The 25,161-nt window shown below is 40.7% G+C and overlaps 1 protein-coding gene across 4 annotated transcripts in view; it reads left to right on the forward strand.

The window, feature by feature from the left end:
- GAS2 (growth arrest specific 2) overlaps nt 1-24,909 on the forward strand; it is a 122,107-nt gene extending 97,198 nt beyond the window's left edge. For all 4 annotated transcript variants that reach the window (XM_075567220.1, XM_075567223.1, XM_075567221.1 and 1 more), the window contains one exon: nt 22,849-24,909. In XM_075567220.1, the coding sequence (XP_075423335.1) occupies nt 22,849-23,067 (219 nt within the window). In that variant the 3' untranslated portion in view covers nt 23,068-24,909. The remainder of the gene's footprint in view (nt 1-22,848) is intronic.
- Nucleotides 24,910-25,161: the final 252 nt, after the last annotated feature.

Genomic DNA, 25,161 nt, shown 5'->3' on the forward strand with positions numbered 1-25,161 from the left:
GCCAACCCAGCTTCCCCCGCGCGCCCGCCAACCCAGCTTCCCTCGCGCGCACGCCAACCCAGCTTCCCCCCCCCCCGTTCCCGCCAACCCAGTTTGCTATTTAATCCCCTCTCAAATTGCGACAGGTGTATTCCATCTTAAATGTTTTTGTAAGAGTTCGAAAGCTCGAACAGCTCCAGTCAAATAAAAAGGGAAGGAATGATCTAATTTCTTATAGACCTCAAAACTGGAATTGAAACAGCAGTTTCTGTGTTGTTAACTTTTCAGCGCTTACAGTACTGTATATATTTTACCAATGACTTCCTCATTCACTGAGAGCAAATAAGAATCACATTTAAACCCTCACATTGTAGGAACACTTTCCCGAGGCAAATGGGGATGGATTGCATCGCATGTCATCAAACACTTTTTGTTTTCACTTTCTTTCACAACTATAGTAGATTAATATGCACAGAGTATTGTCAGGAAAGTAATTAAAATGGTTTATGCGCAGGAAGTAGAAACAGTCTCGGGCTCATCCTATTAATCTTGGCATACCAGAATGGTTAATTGAAAGGTGACATAATCATTTCTGAACGATCTAATCTAAAGTATTGAAAGATACAGTAAATCATGTTACTGGTACACAAAAAAATAAACCTTCAACTAAAATATGTCATATACCTGTGAATTCCTTCTACTATCCAAAAGCACATAACACACATTTCTGTCTCATGTAATATGGTGGAACCCACAATGATCACTCTCTATAACAACCCTCTCATATCGGCTTCGTTGTTTACAGTTGCTGTGACTGGGGAACATATTTAACAAATCTCCAATTTATTTTGCAAACGTAATTGTATTGTATGTCTTTATTTATATAGCGCCACAAGTGTACTCAGCGCTTCACAAAGAATACAGCACAGGGAATTATAATAATACAATAAGTGCAGCAAAAATCCGACAATGGGAAAGGAAATCCCTGCCCCGAAGAGCTTACAGTCTAAAAGGTTTGAGGGGAAACATACAGAGGCAGCAGGTGAGGGAATAAGTGCTGTAGATGGGTGTGCTTGGCCACAATGGGTGGTATAAGTGACTGTGGGACAGTAGCCGAAAATGATGCAGCCACGAACGGGAGGGACTTTTTGATATAGTATATTGAGGCGTAGTCAGTATATCATGAGCTGTTTGTGGCGAACAAGGTAGTTTGAAGAGGTACAAAATGTTGGCTCTATCGTCATTCAAAATGTATCTTAATCAAATGTAAATTATTTTTAAAATCTAAATACCGACTACAGAAAGATGCAAACCTAGGGAGAGGTAACATGTCAGTACTACTGCAGTCAGAGGAACCTCGTAGAAGCTGGGCTAGTAACTGTAGGCGAAAACGGTAGTCTGCTTTCCATAACAAGCACAATACCACTCACTGTAAAAACCAACAAGCACATAGTGACAGGAGCTAATTTGCAAGTAAATTGATAAATGTACCCTTTCCCTCTACAAGTGTCACTCATCAAACCAGGACAAGAAGGGACTCTTTTTTTTTAAGTTGAGCCTCTTTAAAAGCTGGTATTGTGAGGAACAAGAATAAATTGCATAGATGGATATTTACTTTGCCCTCAAACAATTTCTGTTTTCTGACACACCAGCTATGCTATTTCACCAGGTCAGGGCAATCTCACAGCTGAGGCTCATTCATATTCTGGCGCTGACTTGCAGGTTTAATTAACATTTCCAGGCAGCTCTGTGCCTTTTTTTCCCCTCTTTTTTAAAATTACTATCCTTCAGGGAATGAAGTCGATAGGTCAGAGTAGGTCAAAGAACATAGTCCTATTATAAATATTGGTAAAAGAGAACGTGTATTTTCAATATTACTGTACATATTCATTACACATGCATGGAACTATATCTCATTATCATATCATGTATAACCTTTAGCACTCTTTTTGGTACTCTGCAGATAACATATTTATAAATGAGCACTGATTATGGTGTTTTAGTGTTTGCAATGGGCCCAGTTAAACTTTTATAGGACTTTGCCCCGTGTCTGTACTAGGAAAGTGAGTTCCGTAATGGATTTTCATTGTAAGGTGCAGTGATGAGTTTATTATGGGATAAGCATCAGCACAAGTGGCCTGTAGCGGTGCTGAATTGCAGGGTAATAGCTGCCGGAGTGTGCTGCAATAAAGCCTCATCATTTCCCTGATGTGACATTTATTATGAAGTGTCGCCAGGTTACAATTTGCAATGTAGTGGACTCATTCATCACAATTGTTTCGGGCACTGAGCACCACCTACTCCACTTCTGTAAGAGATGCATTACTGCTGGTTTGGGATACAGGTTCAGTGTGTCCAATAACAACTCAAAGATTGGACTGTTCGCCGTGTCACTTGGCTAAAAGTGGCCAAGTAGGTAATAGAAGTAATGTGCTATAAATCTCCTATGCCTGATCTGACGGGGAAGCAGTAGATATTGCGATCTGCTTCGGTGATAGTAGAATCTACTACATGCTATTGAAAGAGTAGTACAACCCCCCAGAAGAAGTAGTGGGGGAAATAGAGGGGACCTTACTGGTGTAAAAAGTAAAAAAAAAAAATGTCATACTACAGATCAGTAAACCATAGAAAGGCCAAATCGCCCTTATCTTCCATCAGTTCTACGCTTAGTAACGTGAGAGCGGGTTATTATTATTATTATTTTTACTTGATAAGGCTCCAACATATTCCATAGCGCAGTAAAATAGGGTTGGAGCATGAAAGAGAATAAAATAAACATTAACATACAGATGCAGCGGCCATAATTTTACGAAATCACGCGGTTTATACCTCGGAATACCCATGTGATGGCGCGGGATTACTTCCAACCGTGCTGCCTTAAGACGCGAGTGCAGAAAATGGCATTTTAGTGTTCTGGCTTTTAAACACCTGAAATTGACACAGTAGCACAGTACTGTACACAATACAATTCATTCATTTCATTGCATTTAATTGCACACAATCCATAAAATTCAAACAAAGCAACCGCGATAAACACGTGTGCCTGGGGCGATTGGCCGCGTTCATGCCGCGTGGAGTACAGCAGCGCACACGAAAACGGCGCCGTGATGCCGTAAAATTAAGTCCGCTGCATCTGTACATGGTTCCAGTAGGTAAGGAAGGCCCTGCCCGAAGGAGCTTACAATCTATAAGGAAGGGTTAGTGGAAACATAAGGTACAGGGGGATGAGAAGGTTGGTGTGTTTTGGAATTATAACAGAGCAGCTGTAACATCAGCGAACGGTCGCAAACGTCTGACACCCTACGACTGCCCTGCGGAAGCCGCTTTTGGGGCGACGCAGATGTAGGCTGAAGACCTTCTGAATGAATTCAGCCGTGCTATGCAGGCTCTGAATATAGAGAGAGAGAAAAACACAAGACATAAAAAAATATTTTCTTGGGACCCAAAATAGATTTTGGATTAAAAAAAAAAAAGGTCCAATGCACCGGTGTCTGTAACCATATCAGTGCTTTTGGGTTTGTAGTGCACTGTTGCATAACAAAAGTCAAACATAAGGACAGATGCAGTGGAGCAGAACTATGGAACCAGAAATGATCCATCTTATGGTTGAAAGGAAGAACTTCTGTCATAACAGATTTGAGTTTTAAATGCAAACCTTTGGCATATACAACCATCATCTTCCTTATGGCAATCGACTTATATAATGGCAAGGTGCTACAACTATACCCATTGGTTTCTAATGACCGTGTCATGGTAAATTCTAATCTGCAGGGGTAAGAAAAACAGAGAGACAGAGACATTTGAGATGCCATTATTATCATGGCACAATATATCCAATGAATATGCTACATGAATGCAAGAACAATTAATAGTGTGTATGCATTAAATATAAATGCATTGGTATGAATAATGAAATCCTGAGTGGGCTTTGTTACAATCATTACACATACACAGTGCCGTAACTAGATATTCTTGCGTCTGGGGCAAAATAATTATTATGCCCCTCTCTCCCCCCGGCTTTTTAAATATAATTTTTGTTCTAAGGTGAAATAAATGTAGAAAGTATTTATGGATTAAACTATCATTTATTAGGAACTAGGTATAATATCAACTAGCAACAGTACATACAATTCAAACAGATATTCAGTTCTCAAAATAACAATAAAACTAAAATATATAAACAAAAATATTACTCTGGATGCCACAAAGCCCCTAGGATTAATTCTTACTACAACATTATTTTAAGCGCTTCTGGTGCAGAAAACTCATTAATTAGATCATCAAATCCTATGCTATTGTTTTTTTCATGTTCAATGGATAGAATTGCTAAGCCTGATAACCTCTGCTGCCCCATACTAGATCGTAAGTCATTTTTAATAAGCTTTAGCTTACTAAAGCTTCTTTCATAACAAGCCGTTGTTACTGGTAAAGTCAGAAATAGCCTCAAAGCAATTGCCAAATTAGGATAGGACTCTAGAAGTGAGTAATCATATACTGTATTCATTGTAAGATGTTAAGACGCTGTTGATATGTTTTTTTTAATAGATGGAGATATATTTTTAAAACTTTCAATTTCAGTACAGAATTCATTACTATTTAGATAATTGTCATATTTCATTGCTAAATCAATAGCATGGTTTTTTTTTAATTAAGACACTTTCATTTCTTGAATAAGCCGATCCAATTAAAAATGAAAATCTTCATTTAATGCCCTGTATCTCCACTCTAAATGGGTGATCAAGGTATCAAATACCTTTATCATATAGATTTTGACACTATATATATATATATATATATATATATATATATATATATATATATATATATATATATATATATAAAAACATAATACTGAGTTAAGATATGGTGAGTAAAAAAAGTGACAAAAACCCTCCACAGGAAAGCAAATATGCAAATATAACTGTATGCTCATCTGCATGTCTCAGGCAGGTCTGCAACCCTGCCTTTCCCCATTATCACCCAGCATACAGCACTTCCACTGCAGCAAGGGATTCTGGGAAATGACATGCAAATGAGCACACAGTGTCACTTTTTGCCTCAATAACCATTTTTAACATGGTTCCCTATAGGCTTAAGCTTGCTGCATGGTCACAGCTTTGAGCACAGCCAGGGTTAAGGTGCATACCCAGAAAACCACCCACAGACAGCTGTTTCGAACCCCACACTGATGAGACCCATCAAGGTCGAAACAGCTGTCTGTGGGTGGTTTTCTGGGTATGCACCTTAACCCTGGCTGTGCTCAAAGCTGTGACCATGCAGCAAGCTTAAGCCTATAGGGAACCATGTTAAAAATGGTTATTGAGGCAAAAAGTGACACTGTGTGCTCATTTGCATGTCATTTCCCAGAATCCCTTGCTGCAGTGGAAGTGCTGTATGCTGGGTGATAATGGGGAAAGGCAGGGTTGCAGACCTGCCTGAGACATGCAGATGAGCATACAGTTATATTTGCATATATATATATATATATATATATATATATATATATATATTCCCCAATTATTGAGCAATAACAATACAAACCGGCGCCTTTAAAGTCCAAAATAGGAACTATTGTGGAGTCCAAATATGAGACAAAGTCCACTACAGGAGAGTCCAAACTTCAACTGCAGGCTCCACAGCAGGAGTTTACAGACGTGATGCAAATGAGATAAAAGAAAAGAAAAGAAAAACGATCATAGTGCAACAATGATAAATGCAAACATTTAGGACTCACAAGACAAGACAAACATAAAACAATGACAGGTAGGCTGACTCATATTAATAAGGAGTAAATTTAATAAACAACTAAAAAACGCTTGAAGCAGATTTCGGATCCGGTTGGAAAACCCGGAATCCTACTTACAAGATGTCCAATACAAATCAGCAGTGATGCAAGGTGATGGAACTCCGGCAGCAGCTATTCGTAGACTCGTGGCAATCAGGCAGATGCTCCGATCACTTCCTGGGTTCTGTATCCGGATGTACGTCACCCTGGGTTGGTCTCCGGTTTCTCCTGATGCTTGCTGCCACTCCGTTGCCGGAAGTGCGTCACGGGAGGCGGGACAAATGTTCGAAACTCCCTTCTCCTGCTCAGATCTCTGGACAAACTCCTGTATTACTCTGCTGACAAGCTAGTACTCTCTCTTCCAACTGCCCAACGCGTTTCGTGCGCATGCGCACTTCATCAGGGGTTCCAGTTGGAAGAGAGAGTACTAGCTTGTCAGCAGAGTAATACAGGAGTTTGTCCAGAGATCTGAGCAGGAGAAGGGAGTTTCGAACATTTGTCCCACCTCCCGTGATGCACTTCCAGCAACGGAGTGGCAGCAAGCATCAGGAGAAACCGGAGACCAACCCAGGGTGACGTACATCCGGATACAGAACCCAGGAAGTGATCGGAGCATCTGCCTGATTGCCACGAGTCTACGAATAGCTGCTGCCGGAGTTCCATCACCTTGCATCACTGCTGATTTGTATTGGACATCTTGTAAGTAGGATTCCGGTTTTTCCAACCGGGTCCGAAATCTGTTTCAAGCGTTTTTTAGTTGTCTATTAAATTTACTCCTTATTAATATTAGTCAGCCTACCTGTCATTGTTTTATGTTTGTCTTGTCTTGTGAGTCCTAAATGTTTGCATTTATCATTGTTGCACTATGATCGTTTTTCTTTTCTTTTATCTCATTTGCATCACGTATGTAAACTCCTGCTGTGGAGCCTGCAGTTGAAGTTTGGACTCTCCTGTAGTGGACTTTGTCTCATATTTGGACTCCACAATAGTTCCTATTTTGGACTTTAAAGGCGCCGGTTTGTATTGTTATTGCTTGTTCTGTTACTAACTGTGTTTTGGGTTAGTTTTAATCAGGCAGCCTTGCCCTATATGTAATAGGTTGGGTGCATATACACCCCTTATATTTTACTGTTTATTGTTATTGGTAGATCACCTTTATGTTATTAACTCTAGTCTTATAGCGCTATTCACACCACCTTTTCTTCTCTGTATTGATTCCCCATTTATTGCTATCCCAAAGGGAGAAGCTCAGGGATTCACTGTCTGTTTTTCACATTTGTATGGCCAATCCCTTCGCCAGCTGCATGCTCCTTACATGGAGAAGCGCGGCGATTATATATTTGTTTTATCAAATACCTTGTGTATCTCCATTATGTAAGCTTGATTTGGGGTTCTATTTTTGTCATTTGATTCGTCTGTACGGAACCATTTATCTTTCCTTCTTTTACTTGGCAATTCCGCTACAATGTCTCCTTTACTGGATAGTTCAGGAGTAGCCTCTTTCCAATATGTCCTTAATGGTGCAGTTTCTCATTTCCCGAGTCGTATTTTTCAAGCCTGCTATTAATTTAACAGCTTGACAAACGGTCAAACGTTTCTGTTGAAGAGCTAAATTAGCAAATTGACCGTGCTGGAGAATTTTTATGCCAAACGTATGAATTACAAATACATTTCTAATCTATGAGTTTTACAAAACCCTAATCGGCAGAAATTGTTTCAGGATCTAAGATGAGTCCGGAAATGTTTTGTAGAGCGCTTTTCTTTTGGCATCTGATCATGCATAGATTTTATAGCCCTATATTTTGATGACCACAGAGTATCACAATGTCGTTTCAAAGTAATATCTAGCAGTAGAATTTCAAGAAAAAAAAAATACAAAGAAAATCTTTGAAATGTGGCGAAAAATGTAATCACGTCTGCGGATACTTGGGCAGCGTGATAACAAGCTAAATGCAATGCCGTGACGTAATGACGACTCAGAAACACTTACAACTCAATTCATACCACCCCTCCAGGACCTCATGGAATGACGTCATAGTAACATTTCATCTTGAACAAATTACACACGGGCGTGAAAAACACACTGACATTGCACATAATATCATCAACAACCGCACGTCGTCAAAGGGTGTGCGTGTGCACATAACTCATAAGTCGAAAAAACTAAGGGAAAATACAGATGCAGCTACGAGTATCCGGACACTGCTTTGAAAAATCAGGGGCAATCTCCCAGTAATGCTGCAACATTTCTCTAACATTTCTGCAGAAAGACTAATGGCCCATCGGATTAACACAGCAGGGATCCCTGGTCAGTTTGAATGGGACTGCCAGGGACCCCGTGTGTTAATCCAATGGGCCATGAGTCTGTCTGCAGAAATGTCACAGAAATGTTGCAGCATTACTGGGAGATTGCCCCAGGTTTTCCAAGGCAAGTGTTCGGATACTCGTGGCTGCACCTGTAGGTGAGCACACACTGTCCTATTTACAATTTTGTAAAAAAAAAAATTTACCAATTGTTGCGTCTCTGGTTTTGTGGTGCCTTGAGGCGAGGGCCCCGCCCACCCCGCCCTTGTGACGCTGCTGCACATACATCCCACAACACACCTGCAGATTTGTTGCTGCTCTGTGTGTTATTTGGTAGATTTCGATGTGTATGGTTTGTAGCTATCAAACACAGCAGGGGAAACATATAGGAGGTGTTGGAGATATATGGTCTTTTTACTCTGTGTTAAAGGTCAGTCCAGTCTTAGAGAAATCTCTATTTATAACAAGCAGACATAGAGAAGATCATTAAAGCTCCCTCTGCTGATTTAACAGGAATCCTTTAAATTCATTGAGGTGCCCCCTACAGAAACATATTCAAGGATATGGTTATGTATCCAACTGTATCCACAGGGAACAATTCTGAACACACAGCACTGTGCCATCCCTAAAATGGTTTGAATTGTTAAGCAGATAGACAACCTACAGTACCTATATGACATTGCTTTTCTCTATGGGTAGAAGTGAATAAATGTATGACCACAATTACTTATGGATGAACATTGCAAATTATCTGATCAAATTACTTTTTTGACCATTTTGAATCCCCAAGTGTGTTATTTGGGGGTATTTTGCCTGTCTTCAAACTACTGCAATTCAGAGCTCATACCAATGTGTAAAAGTTCTGATAAGGGTTGGTGAGTTATTTAGCACAAACATCATAAAGAACGCCAACTCTCAGTTTATGACTATAATTTTTAATCAATGTGAACTGATGTAGTTTCAGTTTCTGTCTGGCAAAAACAAAGAAAATAAGAAGTAAAATGCCAAACCACATAGCCACTGCAAGTCTACCATAGGTGTATATTTATTTATTTATTTAGAAAAATGTTTTACCAGGAAGTAATGCATTGAGAGTTACCTCTCGTCTTCAAGTATGTCCTGGGCACAGAAGTATAACAATACATGGTTACAGTAAAGAACAGGGTTATACAGTCAATTCATGGACAGATAGAATTGGAAAATTGGGTACAAGGGCACCTGTGAGTTTCAGATTGAAATAGACAAGCTTTAACATCACCAAACATCAGCGAACGGCTCACACCCTTTAGCTGCCCTTCGGCTGTTCGCCTTTGGGTCATTGCAGATGTACACTGGGGTGGTTGATTTTCAATGCAGCTGTGAACAAAGATCTCTTTGTATTCTAGGCTCATTAACATTCCAGTGGGTGGGGTTGACGTTCCACAAAGTACAAGCAAATGTTAACCCCTAGCACTCTGGTCCTGTGCAGAGGGGAGCAGCTCTTGGGGAGCCCCATCAGGCTGTCCGCCTTTGGGGCAACGCAGATGTACACTGACACTGTATATGACTGCTGTCTTTTCCCCCAATTATAAAAGTTTATCTATGCAGGTTATTAAATAAAAAATAACATAAGGATGATTGCAGTTAATTAATGTTCTAAATAAAACGTTAAAGCATTCTGCAACGGGTATATTAAGTTGTCATAAAGATCACCCAAATGAAACATTACGCTTTATTCAGAATATTTTTAATTTATTCATGTTTGGCAGGTCACCCATGTGAACACACAGACCACATGGTCCAATTATCCTCAGTCACACTGTCATCTATGACACATTCCACTGGTCGGGTATACTTCTGCTTACCAGGGTTAAGAATTTCTTGGCTCTGTGCTCTGGAACTGATTTTAATTACCAGATTCAAGATACAGCCATGTGTAACAACGTTTGTAGGGCTATACAGCTGAACAGAGAGGTTTGTTTACAACTGTTTTCACTTGGAGCTTCTATTGCTTTAATCTTGAACAGAACTAGGCTTTATAAAGACGAAAATACTGTAGTACTAAAGCTAGGATTTACTGCAACCTGTAAAGTATTTTTGTTGTAACTATGGATGTCTTTTAATAAAGATCTTTGGAGCTCTGTTCTCTACTAGTAGCAGCAATATACGTTTCATGTTTATTTATTTTCATTACAGGATTGAAGCAGGGGGTCTCCAGGGGCCGAACCGTGTTCATTTCAGCTGTGCGGACCTCCTGCTTCCAGAGACACGTACCTCCGTAGTGGGTGCCTGTATTTCCTTCATGTTTAAATGTCCCGGTCACGCGGGCCAATTTGGAAGTCGCACAGGATGATGTCACAGCTTCCTATTGATCGCGGGACATTTAAACGCCGCCATTATGTTAGGCACACAGTTTCTCTGACTGCAGAGATACCGACACCCCGTACGGAGGTAAGTATATCTGGAAAGCAGGGCATCCCAGGAGCAGAAATGAACACATTTCAGCTTAGAAGAGCCCCCGCTTCAATTCTGTAATAAAAAATAAATATACAAAAAAAGTGAAATGCGTATTGCTGCTTTCAATTCTAGGCCTAGATCGGCAAAGCTCAGTTAAGTCACTTAATGTGATATTAACCCTTAGAGTGCCCCAAGACATAGCTTCTACGTCATGGTGTCTGGCACTCAGGGGCCCCAAGACATTGTAGCTACATAAAAAATAAATGCTCGTTTTGCTGGGGGAGATCGCGTCCGGTGCTCCTACGGAACGATGAGGAACAGGAAGGGGGATATCTCTGGTGCCGTGGCCCCTCTGGCACTCAAAAGGTTAAACTCGCTTTAGGTCACGTGTATCTGAAAAACTACAACAACGTAATGTCATGTCATGTTTTCTCCTGCAGAGCAGATAAGAGCACAGCTCCAGAATGTCTGTTTAAAGGTCCCGCGGGCCGATAGGGAGCCGCAATGTCACCCCTGGTGGATTCCTATTGGCCTGCATGAAGTGGGACCTTTAATCAGAAAAGAGATACAGGCCGCCCTTCAGAGGGAAGTATCTCTGGGAGCAGGGGGTCCCCGGAACTCAAATTAATGTGGTTCCCACCTAGGTTTTTTTTTATAAGTAAAGCTCCTTAAATGTTATGTTACTTAGGTCATACCTCAACTTGGCGTTATCCGCATCAAGACCCTAACATATAGTAGGGCTTTTACAGGGTCTGAATGGGTATAACGCCACAGTTAGGACTGAGTTAACCCCCATAGTGTTATATCCCGCTCCCCTCCTCTTTTTCGCAACTTAAAACGCCATTTCAGGGTCTGCATCAGTGTAACGCCAAGACAGGCATATAGTCCCGTTACTGGAAGATATCGCAACGTTACGCTACAGTAACGTGCCGTTTGACCTGCGCTAACGAGGTTGCATATCTCGCATATATTTAGCTTTGAGGATATGCGTTAATCCGTCGCGAACATAACGTCCGTTCTTGGTTTAGGTCCCGTTTTGAGCGCTGACTAAGAGCTTCGTGGATCCAGCCCTCAGTCTTGCTTTTTATATTATGCATACTCCTTTTTAATTCAGAGATTCAGGATATGATAAGCTTCCCTAAGACACATACAGTGCAATGCTTTCCATCATATTTCATGAGGTGATGCCAAAGCAGTACAGCTGGACTTTAAAGATGCCTTGTAGAGGTGACGTTAGAGGAAAGGGTTTAAGTTTATACAAGCTCTGTACTTTATTAGTAGATACTAATGTTAGTTATTTAGCGTCACCTCTTATACTAGTGTTTTGAACAACCAGGTTTAAAAAAAAAAAAAAAGTGATAGTCCCCAATGGTCGTTAGTTGCCATCCTCTTGAATAACCAGTGATTATGGCTAATATTCCTGTGTCTCCAATTAGTCAATAACCTCACAAGGGAATTCGTTTTTCTTGATATTAATGTTTTTGGTGCCGGAGTTGCTACTGGAACTCCGGCATTTGCTGATGGAAAAGTAAGTGGAGCCTGCTCCATTGGGAGCGGCCTATCTGTTCATTCCCTAGAAAACAAGCATTTGCCTATCACGTAGCTGGTACGTGGTTAATCTGGTACATGGTTAATCTGCTCTGGAGTGGTTAATCTGGCAAACCTGGGTCAAATCTCAGTGTCAGCTCTCCTTGTGACCTTGATCAAGTCACTTTCTCTCTTTGCCTCAGACACCTTCATTCAATTGTTAGCTTGTATTAGCTGGCACTCCTTTTGCCTGCAAAGCTATATAACCAGCAGTGTATATTAAGTGCTATAAAAATATATATTATACAAGGAATTATACAAATACATATCTACCGTAATTGAACTATCCATTAGATTAGTGGTTCCCAACCCTCTCCTCGGGAACCTCCAGCCACACCAGGTTTTGAGAATCACCAATGCACCTGGACACAGGTAAATGTGCCTAAATTGCATATGAATAGAATGTTGGGTGGTTGCCACCGAAATCTGGAATGACAAGGACATCCTGAGAAAGGGTAACAGCTTGTACAACACATCCTTTCCATGAATGATACACACTGTATCTTCAGTTCCATTTGCTTGGTTTTCAATGGATTTATTTTTAAATCCGCAGTCACAATCATTCTTGACTCCTTTGGCCTTCGATCACTGTCTCCTCGTATATGCAGGTTTTAATTAATTCAGCCCATCACAGCTCTGGCTGATATTAGCATACGGCATTCCTTCTGACTCTGCTCAGCAGGAAACTGCAGTTAATTAGACTTATGACATTCTTTCCTAATTTGGTTTGACCAAGAGTTGTGAATGTTCTATAATAGAGCAAGTTTAAAATTATAGTGATTGAGCACACGATGTTTATGTAAATCACTACTCAAGTAAGAACATTTCTACACATTCATTAAAACTATCCAATATCAAAGTTTCTACACCAGTAGAGATGCAGGGTACCACCATACCTTTTTTTTTTATTTATAGACTTCCACTGTCATTTAAAACATCAGAAGGGATCTATTTTAAACGATCACCATTTTTATCACCATCACTATTTTAATCACACCATGTCTGTTCTCATGTCAATAATAAACTATAAGCCTTTTAGGAATTGTGACTAGAGTTTTTCCCCATTGTCCAAAGGAGTGATACTCTCTTTAACCCTTTTGCTGCCAGGGAGCCTAGCAGTGGGTTGGAAGATACGATAGATTTGTTCAAAAAAAGGTTGGACATTTTTTTAGAAAGGGAAGGTATACAGGGATATACCAAATAAGGAACATGGGAAGGATGTTGATCCAGGGAGTAATCTAATTGCCAATTCTTGGAGTCAGGAAGGAATTAATTTTCCCCTTATGAGATATCATTGGATGATATCACACTGGGGTTTTTGTTTGCCTTCCTTTGGATCAATATACTATAAGTACGGATATAGGATAAAGTATCTGTCGTCTCAATTTGGCATGGGTTGAACTTGATTGACGCAAGTCTTTTTTCAACCTCATCTACTATGTAACTATGTAACAGAAAAGACAAAAACCCGCTCAAATGTATGCACAGGTAAGAAGCTTATCCGAGATACGCTGCAGTCCCTCTTCCCTGTTCCTGATTTTATATATATATATAAAATCTTGTTAGCTTTGGATAAGGTAGATAACATTTGACAGTGCTTAACTGGTTTTGAGCCCAAAACTATTCATCTCGATCCCGTGTACAAGGCACCTGGGTGTAATGTGTACAGTATTATTACTTTCCGCATTTCACTCAAAAATGCCTTCATCACATTTTAAATATTACATTGCCCCAGGAAAGCAAAATCTTTAATACCCACTGTTATCTCCAACCGCTTACATACATAGCAGCGGCTTTGTGTATTGAGATCTGCTTCTGTGGACGTGAGTGACAGGACTGGGGAGGGGGGCGCGGGGAGAAATCTCTTGCTCAAAATACAATTATGTCATAATTCACGGCCACCGCATTGGGTCCCCTGGTGGACGGGGGGACCTGCTTTGCCTTTCATTGATTGCTCTCCCCGTAGTGCTCATGAATCTTTCATTGGGCCTTAATGTGTTAGAAGAGAAATGTTGTTTTCCTGAAGGCTAAATCCCACTATAGGAGCTTTGTGTATATGAAACACTCTTGTTAACCCCTTTGACGCAATAGTGGCCTGTAACCACTCTGACAGTGAAGGAGCCATTAATCTGGCCACTTTAAAATATATAACTTTATAATTATTAAAAAAATAAATAAAAAGAAAACATTTTGTGTACAGCTCTGTGTACGTTTATACTATATATGCACATTGTGTACATGTCCAAATATATATATATATATATATATATATATATATATATATATATATATATATATATATATATATATATGTAACGGGTTTCCCCCACCTCCAATCTCACATTGGCCCGGGTACTTGTATTAACCAACTCCCATTACGTGTGTGTGGTGGTGCACCTGTAGGCAACAGAACTCCTGAGTCTCCCGCTTGATGTTATTAGGGGATATTCAACAGGCAGGTAGCTGAGGTAGTGGGTGCGAGTTCAACTTACATCATGTGTAGCGCCTCCACCTCATCAGGGTCTATGCTTCCGCAGGGAGATGGTCCTGGTGAGGAACTCCTTCTCGGTGGTGACTGCCACTTGCGAGTAACTTCACACTCACACAGCGGGGGTATCTTTAAACAGGGCATCTTTATTGCAGACGGTGATGTGGCAGACTGCCCCATGCAGCTGCCGGCTCTAGCCGCACATCTCTCCGTGCTGTCCCTTCGCCAGGTACGCCCCCCTGAATTGGAGTGGGGTTCCCTCTTCTCCTAGGGAGATCCTCTCTGCGCCAGGTCCCTGGACACAGAGTGGCTTAGACAGTCTGATTGGTCAACCTGGACCGCTAGATACGTCACTAGGGTCACAAAGTGTTCCCACAATCCCTTATGCAGGCCATACAATTTTCCACTGTAGAGAACACTGTAGAACACTTGCCGAACAACCCACTAACTAACTGTGTTGTGCCTTATATACTTCAGGAGGCAGGCGCATCCCTGATGTCACTATCCAGGGACTCAGAGCATACAGCCACTCCCCTCCATACATAGGGCACCTCACCATTGGATGAGGGGAAACCTCCATAATTACTGCTGGCATACCTGTTCTTACCAGGACTTACTGCCAACAGAGAGGAAAGCAATATACCATTATTATGCATGGCTATATATATATATATATGTAGCCCTGTTTCTGACGCTCTAAAGAGACTACGGGTACTGCACACACCTGTGGCTCCAGGAGATCTGAGCCTCCGCTAACGGGGAGCCTGGGGTAACAATTTATATTAATGGCAGCGCCTCCACTTACCCAGGGTCCCCCTCATGTAAGATTCCCCTGGGCAAGAACAATAGCAACACACATGCTTGAAACTGTATTTACTGTAACGCAATAATAACCTTTGTTACTTAATCATAACGAAACACATACAGTGGCGGCCGAGCTGAGTCTTCAGCGGCCGCCACCGCATTCCGCGTCCAGACGTGGCTGGGTCCCGCCGCGTGCCGCGCGTCACTGATGCGCGGTCACGCGTGCCTGCAGACGCACCCTGCAAACGCACTTACCAATATGCCCTCCTACTGTCTCTGTACGTTCCTCCTACATACCAATTAGATTGTAAGCTCCTCGGAGCAGGGACTCCTCTTCCTAAATGTTACGTCTATGTCTGAAGCACTTATTCCCATGACCTGCTATTTATATTATTTGTTATTGATATGATTACCGTGTGTATTACTACTGTGCAGCGCTATGTACATTTATGGCACTATACAAATAAAGACATACAATACAATGTATTGAGTGACAAAACATTGCGTCATTTTTGACTCTACATGACCCTGCGTCAATGTATCAAGGTGTATTGCTCCATTTTTTACCCCAATTTGCTCCACTTGCGCCATTGGGCATTTTGTTTTTAGTGATTTATAGGCGCATTTAGGGAAGGAGATTGTCAGAGCAATTTTAAAATGCGATGGATCAAAATTTGCACCTATAACTGGTGAAGTTGTTGTTTCTTCTGCCAGGCTTAGGTGGCGTTAACCTCTGCTCCAAAGGGATCTGCGACTAATGTAAGAAGCACCGTTGCTGGCCGCAAATTGACACCGTCACAAATATTGGCACTGTGTTTGGCGCAAATTACACCATTTATTTTTAATACCAATACCATTGGAGCGATCTAATCATTACAGTTGCTGGCGCCCATTGACTCCTCAAATGCACATTAACACTCAAAAACAACGGCAATTAGACGAAGAACTGTCATGTTGCTCATGTTTAAGATCCCAATGGTAATTACCCCTAACATACACAGTGGTTGCCTGGCCTCATATAAATATTTTAATGGGATTACCTCCCAAATGTAACTCATATCAGTTATAAGAGCTGAGTCCATATATTTCTATCATAATCTTAATTAATGACATACACATATCTAATCAGACACAATGTCAGCTTTTTAGAGAAGTGATTCGTGTGCGGAATCTCTCAGCGGGCGTACTTGTGTTCTTCAGCCGCACATAGCCTTGAGAATGAAATTGTTTCCATGGCAACTGTGGGTAGGCCGAAGCCTTTTAGATTATTTATGAAAGAAGAAAATGCGTGGAGAACACTTGGTAATCCCGCGTCGTGTTTTTTTTTATGCAGTGTGGGAATCCATTTGCAGCAGCAGTTATAAAAAATAAAATGTGTGATATGATTTCAAAATGCACAATTTAGCAAAATCACCTGGTATCTTGTTTCTTTGGGGGGGGGGGGGGGTTTAACAGGATAGGTTGAAAGAAAAGCAAACAAAACAAATATAACCCAGCACACAGCACTTTTTTTTTTTATTATCATGTTTTGACTGAAAATCATGAAATAAATGGTAATCCTCTGATCTGCATTCAAAGCCAGGGAGTTTCTGCATTCAAATGATGATGGCAGGGTGGAAGAATTGACATTTCCTTTGAAGTTGTAGGGGTCAAACCATGGATACATCTGACAAGTCCACTGAGCCTGACCGTGGACTGTCTGAATTCACAATAAGCAGCCTTATTTTAACTCTAAAATGATGACTTTGCAAATAGGCTCATTATAATGCAATTTGCACAGTTATGAGCTTGGATATGCCGATTAATGGTAGGTGACCCTGATGTATGTAATGGGGTGTTCCTGACTTTTAAGAGGGTGATGCTATTAACCCTCAGAGCAACTGAAATGGGTTAGAGGGTGAGTCGATAATGGCAGTCCTTCTCATCATAAGCGTAAGAGATGTTCAATTACAGGCATACCCCGCATTAACGTACGCAATGGGACCGGAGCATGTATGTAAAGCGAAAATGTACTTAAAGTGAAGCACTACCTTTTTCCCACTTATAGATGCATGTACTGTACTGCAATCGTTGTATACGTGCATAACTGATGTTAATAACGCATTTGTATAGTCTCCCCGCTTGCGCACAGCTTCGGTACAGGTAGGGAGCCGGTATTGCTGTTCAGGACGTGCTGACAGGCGTATGCGTGAGCTGCCATTTGCCTATTGGGCGATGTGTACTTACTCGCGAGTGTACTTAAAGTGAGTGTACTTAAAGCGGGGTATGCCTGTATATAGGATCTATGATGATCACTGAATATGCTCATAAGAATTATTTAAAGGTCTCACATGTGGTTGTGGCTGTAATGTATTCCTTTCTTTCCTTATCCGTTTCAACATCAATTTCAAGGTGCCTGCCAATGCAACCGGGTCATACATATCCAGCAGCAATGGGGTTAATGAAATATGTTGGGCGCAGTAGCCTGATCCTAAATTATTCAGCAAAGTTCTGCCAGGGCCTTTCAGGGCTTTGTTACGTATAATGGGTGATTTACTCTTGAGTTATGAGTATTAAGAATGTATTTATCCAGAAACGGGTGCTGCGGACGAAAGCTTGAAATTGAATAAATCACACTGACAGGGGCTGAGTCATTTGTGTTAAATAACGTAAATCAGATTTCTCGTACTATACCTTGCTCTTGGGAAGTTGTGCGTTATGGTTTTGTCATTGATACATGGACTATATGTTTATAGAAATTATAGCTATATATATATATTCTTTTCCATTTAGTCCCATACAAATTATAGAGTGGAAATTATTATCAGATACATTGGCTGAAGTAATGATACTGATAACTCTGATAACAATGACACTGAGTTTGAAGCAGGGGAGTCTGTTTCTATTCCCGGTCTCAGCTCTTTATGACCTTGGGTAAGTCACTTTATCTCCCTGTGCCCCAGGCACCAAAAACATAGATTGTAAGCTCATCTGGGCAGGGAATGTATCTGTAACAATCCTATGTGCTGTAATTGAGAAGCACTTTGAGAACCATTGGGAGAAAAGCACTATATGAAATCAAGATACAGCTCAACCCCGTTATAGCGCAATCCACTACAACGCGAATCCGCTTATAACGCGGTCTGAGCATGGCTCCCGAGATTTTAAAACCTCCAGAGAGAGAGAGCTCTAGATGCCAGTAATGCCGAAATTTTAACGCGATCCCGGTTATACCGCGGTCTCACTCTGTGGCCCCCAAGGACCGTGTTATAACGGGGTTCAGCTGTATTTTAACGTCAGTGGACACATACGATGAAATAAACTTCAATGCAACCACTTTATTTCCAACTAACCTTATACATATCACACGTGACAAATTATTATTATTTTTTTTTTTTAAAGCAACTTTTGAGAAAGTGTTCCTTGATCTGTTATATATTTTCACCAACCTGTGGGTCTTGATTTCTGATAAATAAAAAAAAAGTGGACAGGGACTCGTATCTACAAGAGGCTATGTACACTGCCAGCACTATATAAACCAATAAATATTATAATAAATAAGTTGCTCGGTGGTGATCGTAAGAATAAAATGGACCAGTTGCACACATCCCCCCTGTCGCTTCCTGAGTTTGTGATATATACACGTACATGCTTATTGGTGACTGTGTGTGTGTGTGGTCACATGCTGTAGGTTGACTATTTGAGATGAAGTACAATAGAAATCACTCTGAGAGAATTGCAATGATAAATATTACTCAATGCACCAGTGAACCTCCAAAATTGGAGCTAAATTAGCATAATGTTGTGCAGCATGGCTGGTCCAGGCTGCCTCTCTGCCTCCTATCATGTAAGCCCTGATAGCTACAGGCTGTGGCAGGCTATCCTAGGGGCATTGACCCTATACACCTCCCCCCCCCCCCCCTCATGCTGACTCTCTGAGTGACAGAAGTGGTGGTGCCACAAGGGTCTGTGTACAGCCAATTATGGTACAGACCTTGTGCCCTCCCCTTCTGGAATCTGAGGGGAAGTGCCAAATTATGAGAAGTCCTCCTCTACCACTCCCGGCTGGGTGTGAGACATACCAGTCAGTCCCTCCTTGGCTGGCTGGCAAAAGAGAGTTCAGAGGCCTCAAGACTACCAGAGAGCCCAGCACCATCCAGAGGCCTGGGACCCTCTTATATCCATCTGCAGTGACTGCCAAATAAAGCATCCCTTTTCATATATCCCTGCCTGAGTCTACAGTCTATTGGGCAGGGGTATGGATGTAATCTGTTCTAGTGGGGACTGTCTCTGGAAATCCTGGAGCCCACTGGAGCTGGAGGCGCTGACACCCTGAGTTGAACATCAAGATCATCAAAAGCCTGTCCTGTTCCCCACACCATCGCGGACCACTCAGCTCTCCTGGACCCTCACATGTATGCACGCACCACAAACAGCAGTAACCAGTATCAACATCTTCCAGAGAGGGGGGGGGGGACTGTGTTACAGTTGTAACATTGTGCTTGCGGAAAAGCACAACCTTCACAACATTCCTAAAGATGAAGCTGTTATTGAGATTTGGTTTAGTTTGGGTTTCATTGATTTCTACGGCAATACCACTGTAGTTTTATTCTCTCTGTGGATTCTTGTTCTTTTCAGGCTAGTTTGCTCAGGAATAGAGATACAAGGTTAAGAGAGCGAGGGTTGCAGTTTGACAGGGTCTATCAAAGAAAAGGAATCTACGTTTGAGTTGAGTAGCACAAATCATACGGGGGGCTGTTGGGGTGCCTCAGTACCCCTTGACGTCAGCAGGAGGGGGTGAGCTCCCCTTCTCCTCTGCTTTTCCAACCGGCAAAGGGTTCAATAAACTTGCAGAGGATTCCATAGCTGCTCGGAATGCCTGGGTATATCATACTGGGATATCAGAACTGGGTATATCATACTGGGATATCAGAACTGGGTATATCATACTGGGATATCAGAACTGGGTATATCATACTGGGATATCAGAACTGGGTATATCATACTGGGATATCAGAACTGGGTATATCATACTGGGATATCAGAACTGGGTATATCATACTGGGATATCAGAACTGGGTATATCATACTGGGATATCAGAACTGGGTATATCATACTGGGATATCAGAACTGGGTATATCATACTGGGATATCAGAACTGGGTATATCATACTGGGATATCAGAACTGGGTATATCATACTGGGATATCAGAACTGGGTATATCATACTGGGATATCAGAACTGGGTATATCATACTGGGATATCAGAACTGGGTATATCATACTGGGATATCAGAACTGGGTATATCATAATGGGATATCAGAACTGGGTATATCATACTGGGATATCAGAACTGGATATATCATACTGGGATAACAGAACTGGGTATATCATACTGGGATATCAGAACTGGGTATATCATACTGGGATATCAGAACTGGGTATATCATACTGGGATATCAGAACTGGGTATATCATACTGGGATATCAGAACTGGGTATATCATACTGGGATATCAGAACTGGGTATATCATACTGGGATATCAGAACTGGGTATATCATACTGGGATATCAGAACTGGGTATATCATACTGGGATATCAGAACTGGGTATATCATACTGGGATATCAGAACTGGGTATATCATACTGGGATATCAGAACTGGGTATATCATACTGGGATATCAGAACTGGGTATATCATACTGGGATATCAGAACTGGGTATATCATACTGGGATATCAGAACTGGGTATATCATACTGGGATATCAGAACTGGGTATATCATACTGGGATATCAGAACTGGGTATATCATACTGGGATATCAGAACTGGGTATATCATACTGTATCATACGGTATATGGTTCTGTATCATACTTTATATCATTCTCTAACATACTGTGTATCATATTATATAATACTATACATTCTGCTGGATCATGGTTCTGTAACATACTGTATATCATACTGTAAGTATTTTATGTATGTCTTTATATAGTAACCAAATATATTTATTTATATAGCCCCAAAAGTGTACTCAGCGCTTCACAAGGAATACAGTACAGGGAATTATAATAATACAATAAGTGCAGCAAAATCAGACAATAGGAAAGGAAATCCCTGCCCCGAAGAGCTTACAATTTAAAAGTTTTGATGGGGAAAGTGAGCCAGTCCAGAGACAGCTGCTGAACACCTATATTCACACTCCCAAGATACCCCCACATGAGCCCTGAGTGCTCTCGCCTTGTACAGCTCAGTACTATCAGACTCTATTTGTACTTTATGAAGACGTTGTCTAACACGCAGTGGAATCCATTCGAAATGAGAACAAATAACTGGAAATTCTATGACGGGATCCTGTGATACACCAGGCAATACTCTTCTAATAAGATTTTAAAAATCCATAGCACATTTCCACAACAATTCATCACTAGGCTATTAAAAACAGCTAGCAGCAAATGCATTGAATTGAATTCTTGTGGGAGCTACGGAACAATTATAGCAACCAATCTTCTTGAAGAAATGTCTTCATATAAAAGCAAGCTGTGACCTTTTTTAATATATATATCTATATATATATCTAATATAAGTAGTTAAATGTATTTGCTATATATTTTGCATAGGCTGTCAATGCCACATGCAAGGCATATTTAGTATGAATATTGTGTTTACATGGTCATACATGGTGAAGTCCTGTCCACATCAAATGTATGTGATGACTAATTCTTCAGTCAAACATAATTAAAGTCCAGTCTGAACTGAAAAAGCAATGTCCGTGCCATTCTGTGTAACTTATTATTATACGGTTAGAATGTTTTTACACCTGTCAGAGAAAGAGATAAATGTGATGCAAATGTTCCAGCAACAATACACTGAAGTTAATAACTTTTTATTTAAATATGTAATTGCAATTGGACTAAAGCTTTGGTCTTCTCTATCCCTGTGACGCAGGGTTGGGAAACTCCAGTCTTCAAGGGCCACCTGTCCGTTTTTGATTGAGCCACCTGTGCTGAAGCATGGATACCCTGAAACCCTGACCTGTTGGTGGCACTTGAGGACGGGAGTTGCTCACCCCTGCTGTAACCGGATAGTGATAGGTGCTGGAGGAGGAGAGGAGGGAGGTGGTTTAAACTGTCCCATATGGGCAAAAAAGTCTGATGGGGTGTGGCATTTTATAGGCAAGAGAGGGATACATTCTCTCGCTTTAGCCTGACAACTGGGCACTGTTCATTTCAGTCTGATTCACCTGTAGCTGAATTCTGGTTGATAGAGATTATTAATGTATGAGTCTCCCGAGTCCAAAACCTGAGCAAATCTTCAGTGGTGGGCAAAAAATCCAAGGGGTGGATTTTTCTGTTTATACATCTGGTGATGTCCTTTGCTCAAGTTTTCCAGCTTGGAGACTTTATGAAATACCCCGTTCGGCTAAATAAATTAAATGAGCTCTTGTTAACAGTAATATCCTGCCACGCTTTTCTTTTTCAGATGCTTCACAATAAGCACGTGATGGTCCGTGTCGGAGGCGGGTGGGAGACATTCGCCGGGTATTTGCTGAAGCACGACCCTTGCAGGATGCTGCAGATATCCCGTATGGACGGCAAGACTTCTCCCGTGCAAAACAAATCTCCCAACATCAAAGACATGAGCCCAGATACCTACATGGTGGTTTCTGCCCATTACAAAACCAAGAAGGAGATCAAGTGAAGACACTGGTGGTTAAAGGGTGCAGTCCCACTTACCAACACCATCACTAACAAGTTAACTCCCTGCATGGCAGCACCACCTGGCAGCAACGTGATTAAGGCTTATTTTATAATTCAATGTTTAGTGCCTTTCAAAAAAAATAATCCTTAAGCACATTTAAGGGCTAATATCTTAGAGATTGATGTCTTATTTTTTTTCAATCACACAGCTCTTAGCATATTTTGTTCTTTTTTCTCATTATTTTTTCCATGTCGTCCCGCCCTTGAGCGTCTCCCTTTTGTGTGACGCTTCCATTTGATCAGCATGATCTGCCCACCCCTCTCACAGGCATGGGACGTGGCCTTCTCATACCCGTTGGGTCATCCAAAATGATTGCTAGAAGGATAACCACATTTGTCTCGCAGAAGGGAGCCAAATGTATTAATACTGTGCTTTAAACTTGCTCCATTCATCTGCTCTGCTTTATTTTTAATTTTTTTTTCATCTTGATCCCAAGAGAACCCAACACTGGTCTACAAAGTCGTCAACATTTTTCCTTTTGGAGAAATGTTGCTGTAAAATATTTTGCTCCTAGAAGTGGCTGCAGTTACCAAATCCCAAATCCCAATGCTAAGTTCAATAGGTTACATTTTGGTGATTGTTACCTTTAAAAAAAAAAAAAACATACAAATATTTTTCAAATCATTTTATGAGGTGTTGCTGCATGTTTTTAGTATCCTCTGCCTTTTGTTTGTTAGCAGCAAATATTTTTATTTGCCTGAATTATTTCCATGAGTCCCCATTGCAGAGTTATAACCTATCAAACAACCTGCTGCTGCCATTAAATCAGTTTGGCCCCAAGTTGGAAGGCCCTTTGGGCGCACATGGCAGAATACCTTCCCTTTAAAGCTGTAGTTCAAGCAATATACTACGTTGTTTTTTTTATATATAATAATAAATCAGTTCTGTACTATGAGAAAATACTTGTAGCATTTAAAAAAAAAAAAAAAAACATTTTTAATGTATTCTAATGTAACAAGCATTGTTTCTATAGAAACCATTTACAAAGTCACACCCCCTTCCTCTTCTGAGACAGGCTCTGGCTCTTGAGCCCTACCCTCTCTCTAGCAGTGCACCAATTGTATCTAGTGACTGCCTGGTCACATGATCTTCCCCACAGACTTTGCATTGTGGGTAATGTTTTGCTGCAATAACTGAATTAAATAACCCAGAGCAAAGCAGTCGATTACTGGAGAACGGATCGATATGCAACTTAGCCAATCACTTGCAGTGTGCAGATTGTATTGATGCACAGCACATATTGAATTAAAAAATGTTTGTTTTTTTAAAAAACATCAGCTTGAACTGCAGCTTTAAGTTAGTGGGTGCAATGTAACTTTTAGACTATGTATCAGTTGGATATAATGTTGGCACTTCAGCAATATTTATTTCTACTTTCAATGAAGTAATTAGACTGTATTAGTTATTTGCCAAAATGATACACTTGTACCATTAGATGCTTTTTTTTGTTGTTGTTTGTAGCCAATGTATTATGAACTATGCAGATATTTAGTTAGGCAAAAGGCAACAGAGGGTAATTATGTTTTGGGTTTTTCCTTTTTATACCTAGATGATGAAGCTTGGAATACTTTATCAATTACGTTAGCCAACATAAAGTATTTTTTTTTTTTTTAAATGCAAGCAGCTGGAAAATATCTGCCTGCATATAGGATAGTATGTACAGTATTAATGGTGATAGCCACCAGCAGAATAGCCTGCAAACATGTACTTAATCTTGCTTTGTAAACATTTGAAAATGACAAATCCGTATCCATGTGAAATGCAGATAAATGATGAGTATGAGATTTCTGTGTAGTGTCATTTCATTTTTCTATTATATTTTCATTAGGTTGAGATGTGTTCATTAAACACCAAACACATTAAGATGGCATTTCTCCAGCGTATATTTCAGTTAATAATTTTGATCCGTGCTTTTCATCCAGCTGCGATTATTCTGTAAATTCCCAAATGTGAATAATTTGGGCAATATTAGATTTTTGTTTAATTAAAATGTGCAGTTTAATTTTTTTTTTACATATGAAACCATTTCTGATC

The sequence above is a fragment of the Ascaphus truei genome, chromosome 12 (genome assembly GCF_040206685.1).
Source record: "Ascaphus truei isolate aAscTru1 chromosome 12, aAscTru1.hap1, whole genome shotgun sequence".
Classification (NCBI taxonomy): domain Eukaryota; kingdom Metazoa; phylum Chordata; class Amphibia; order Anura; family Ascaphidae; genus Ascaphus; species Ascaphus truei.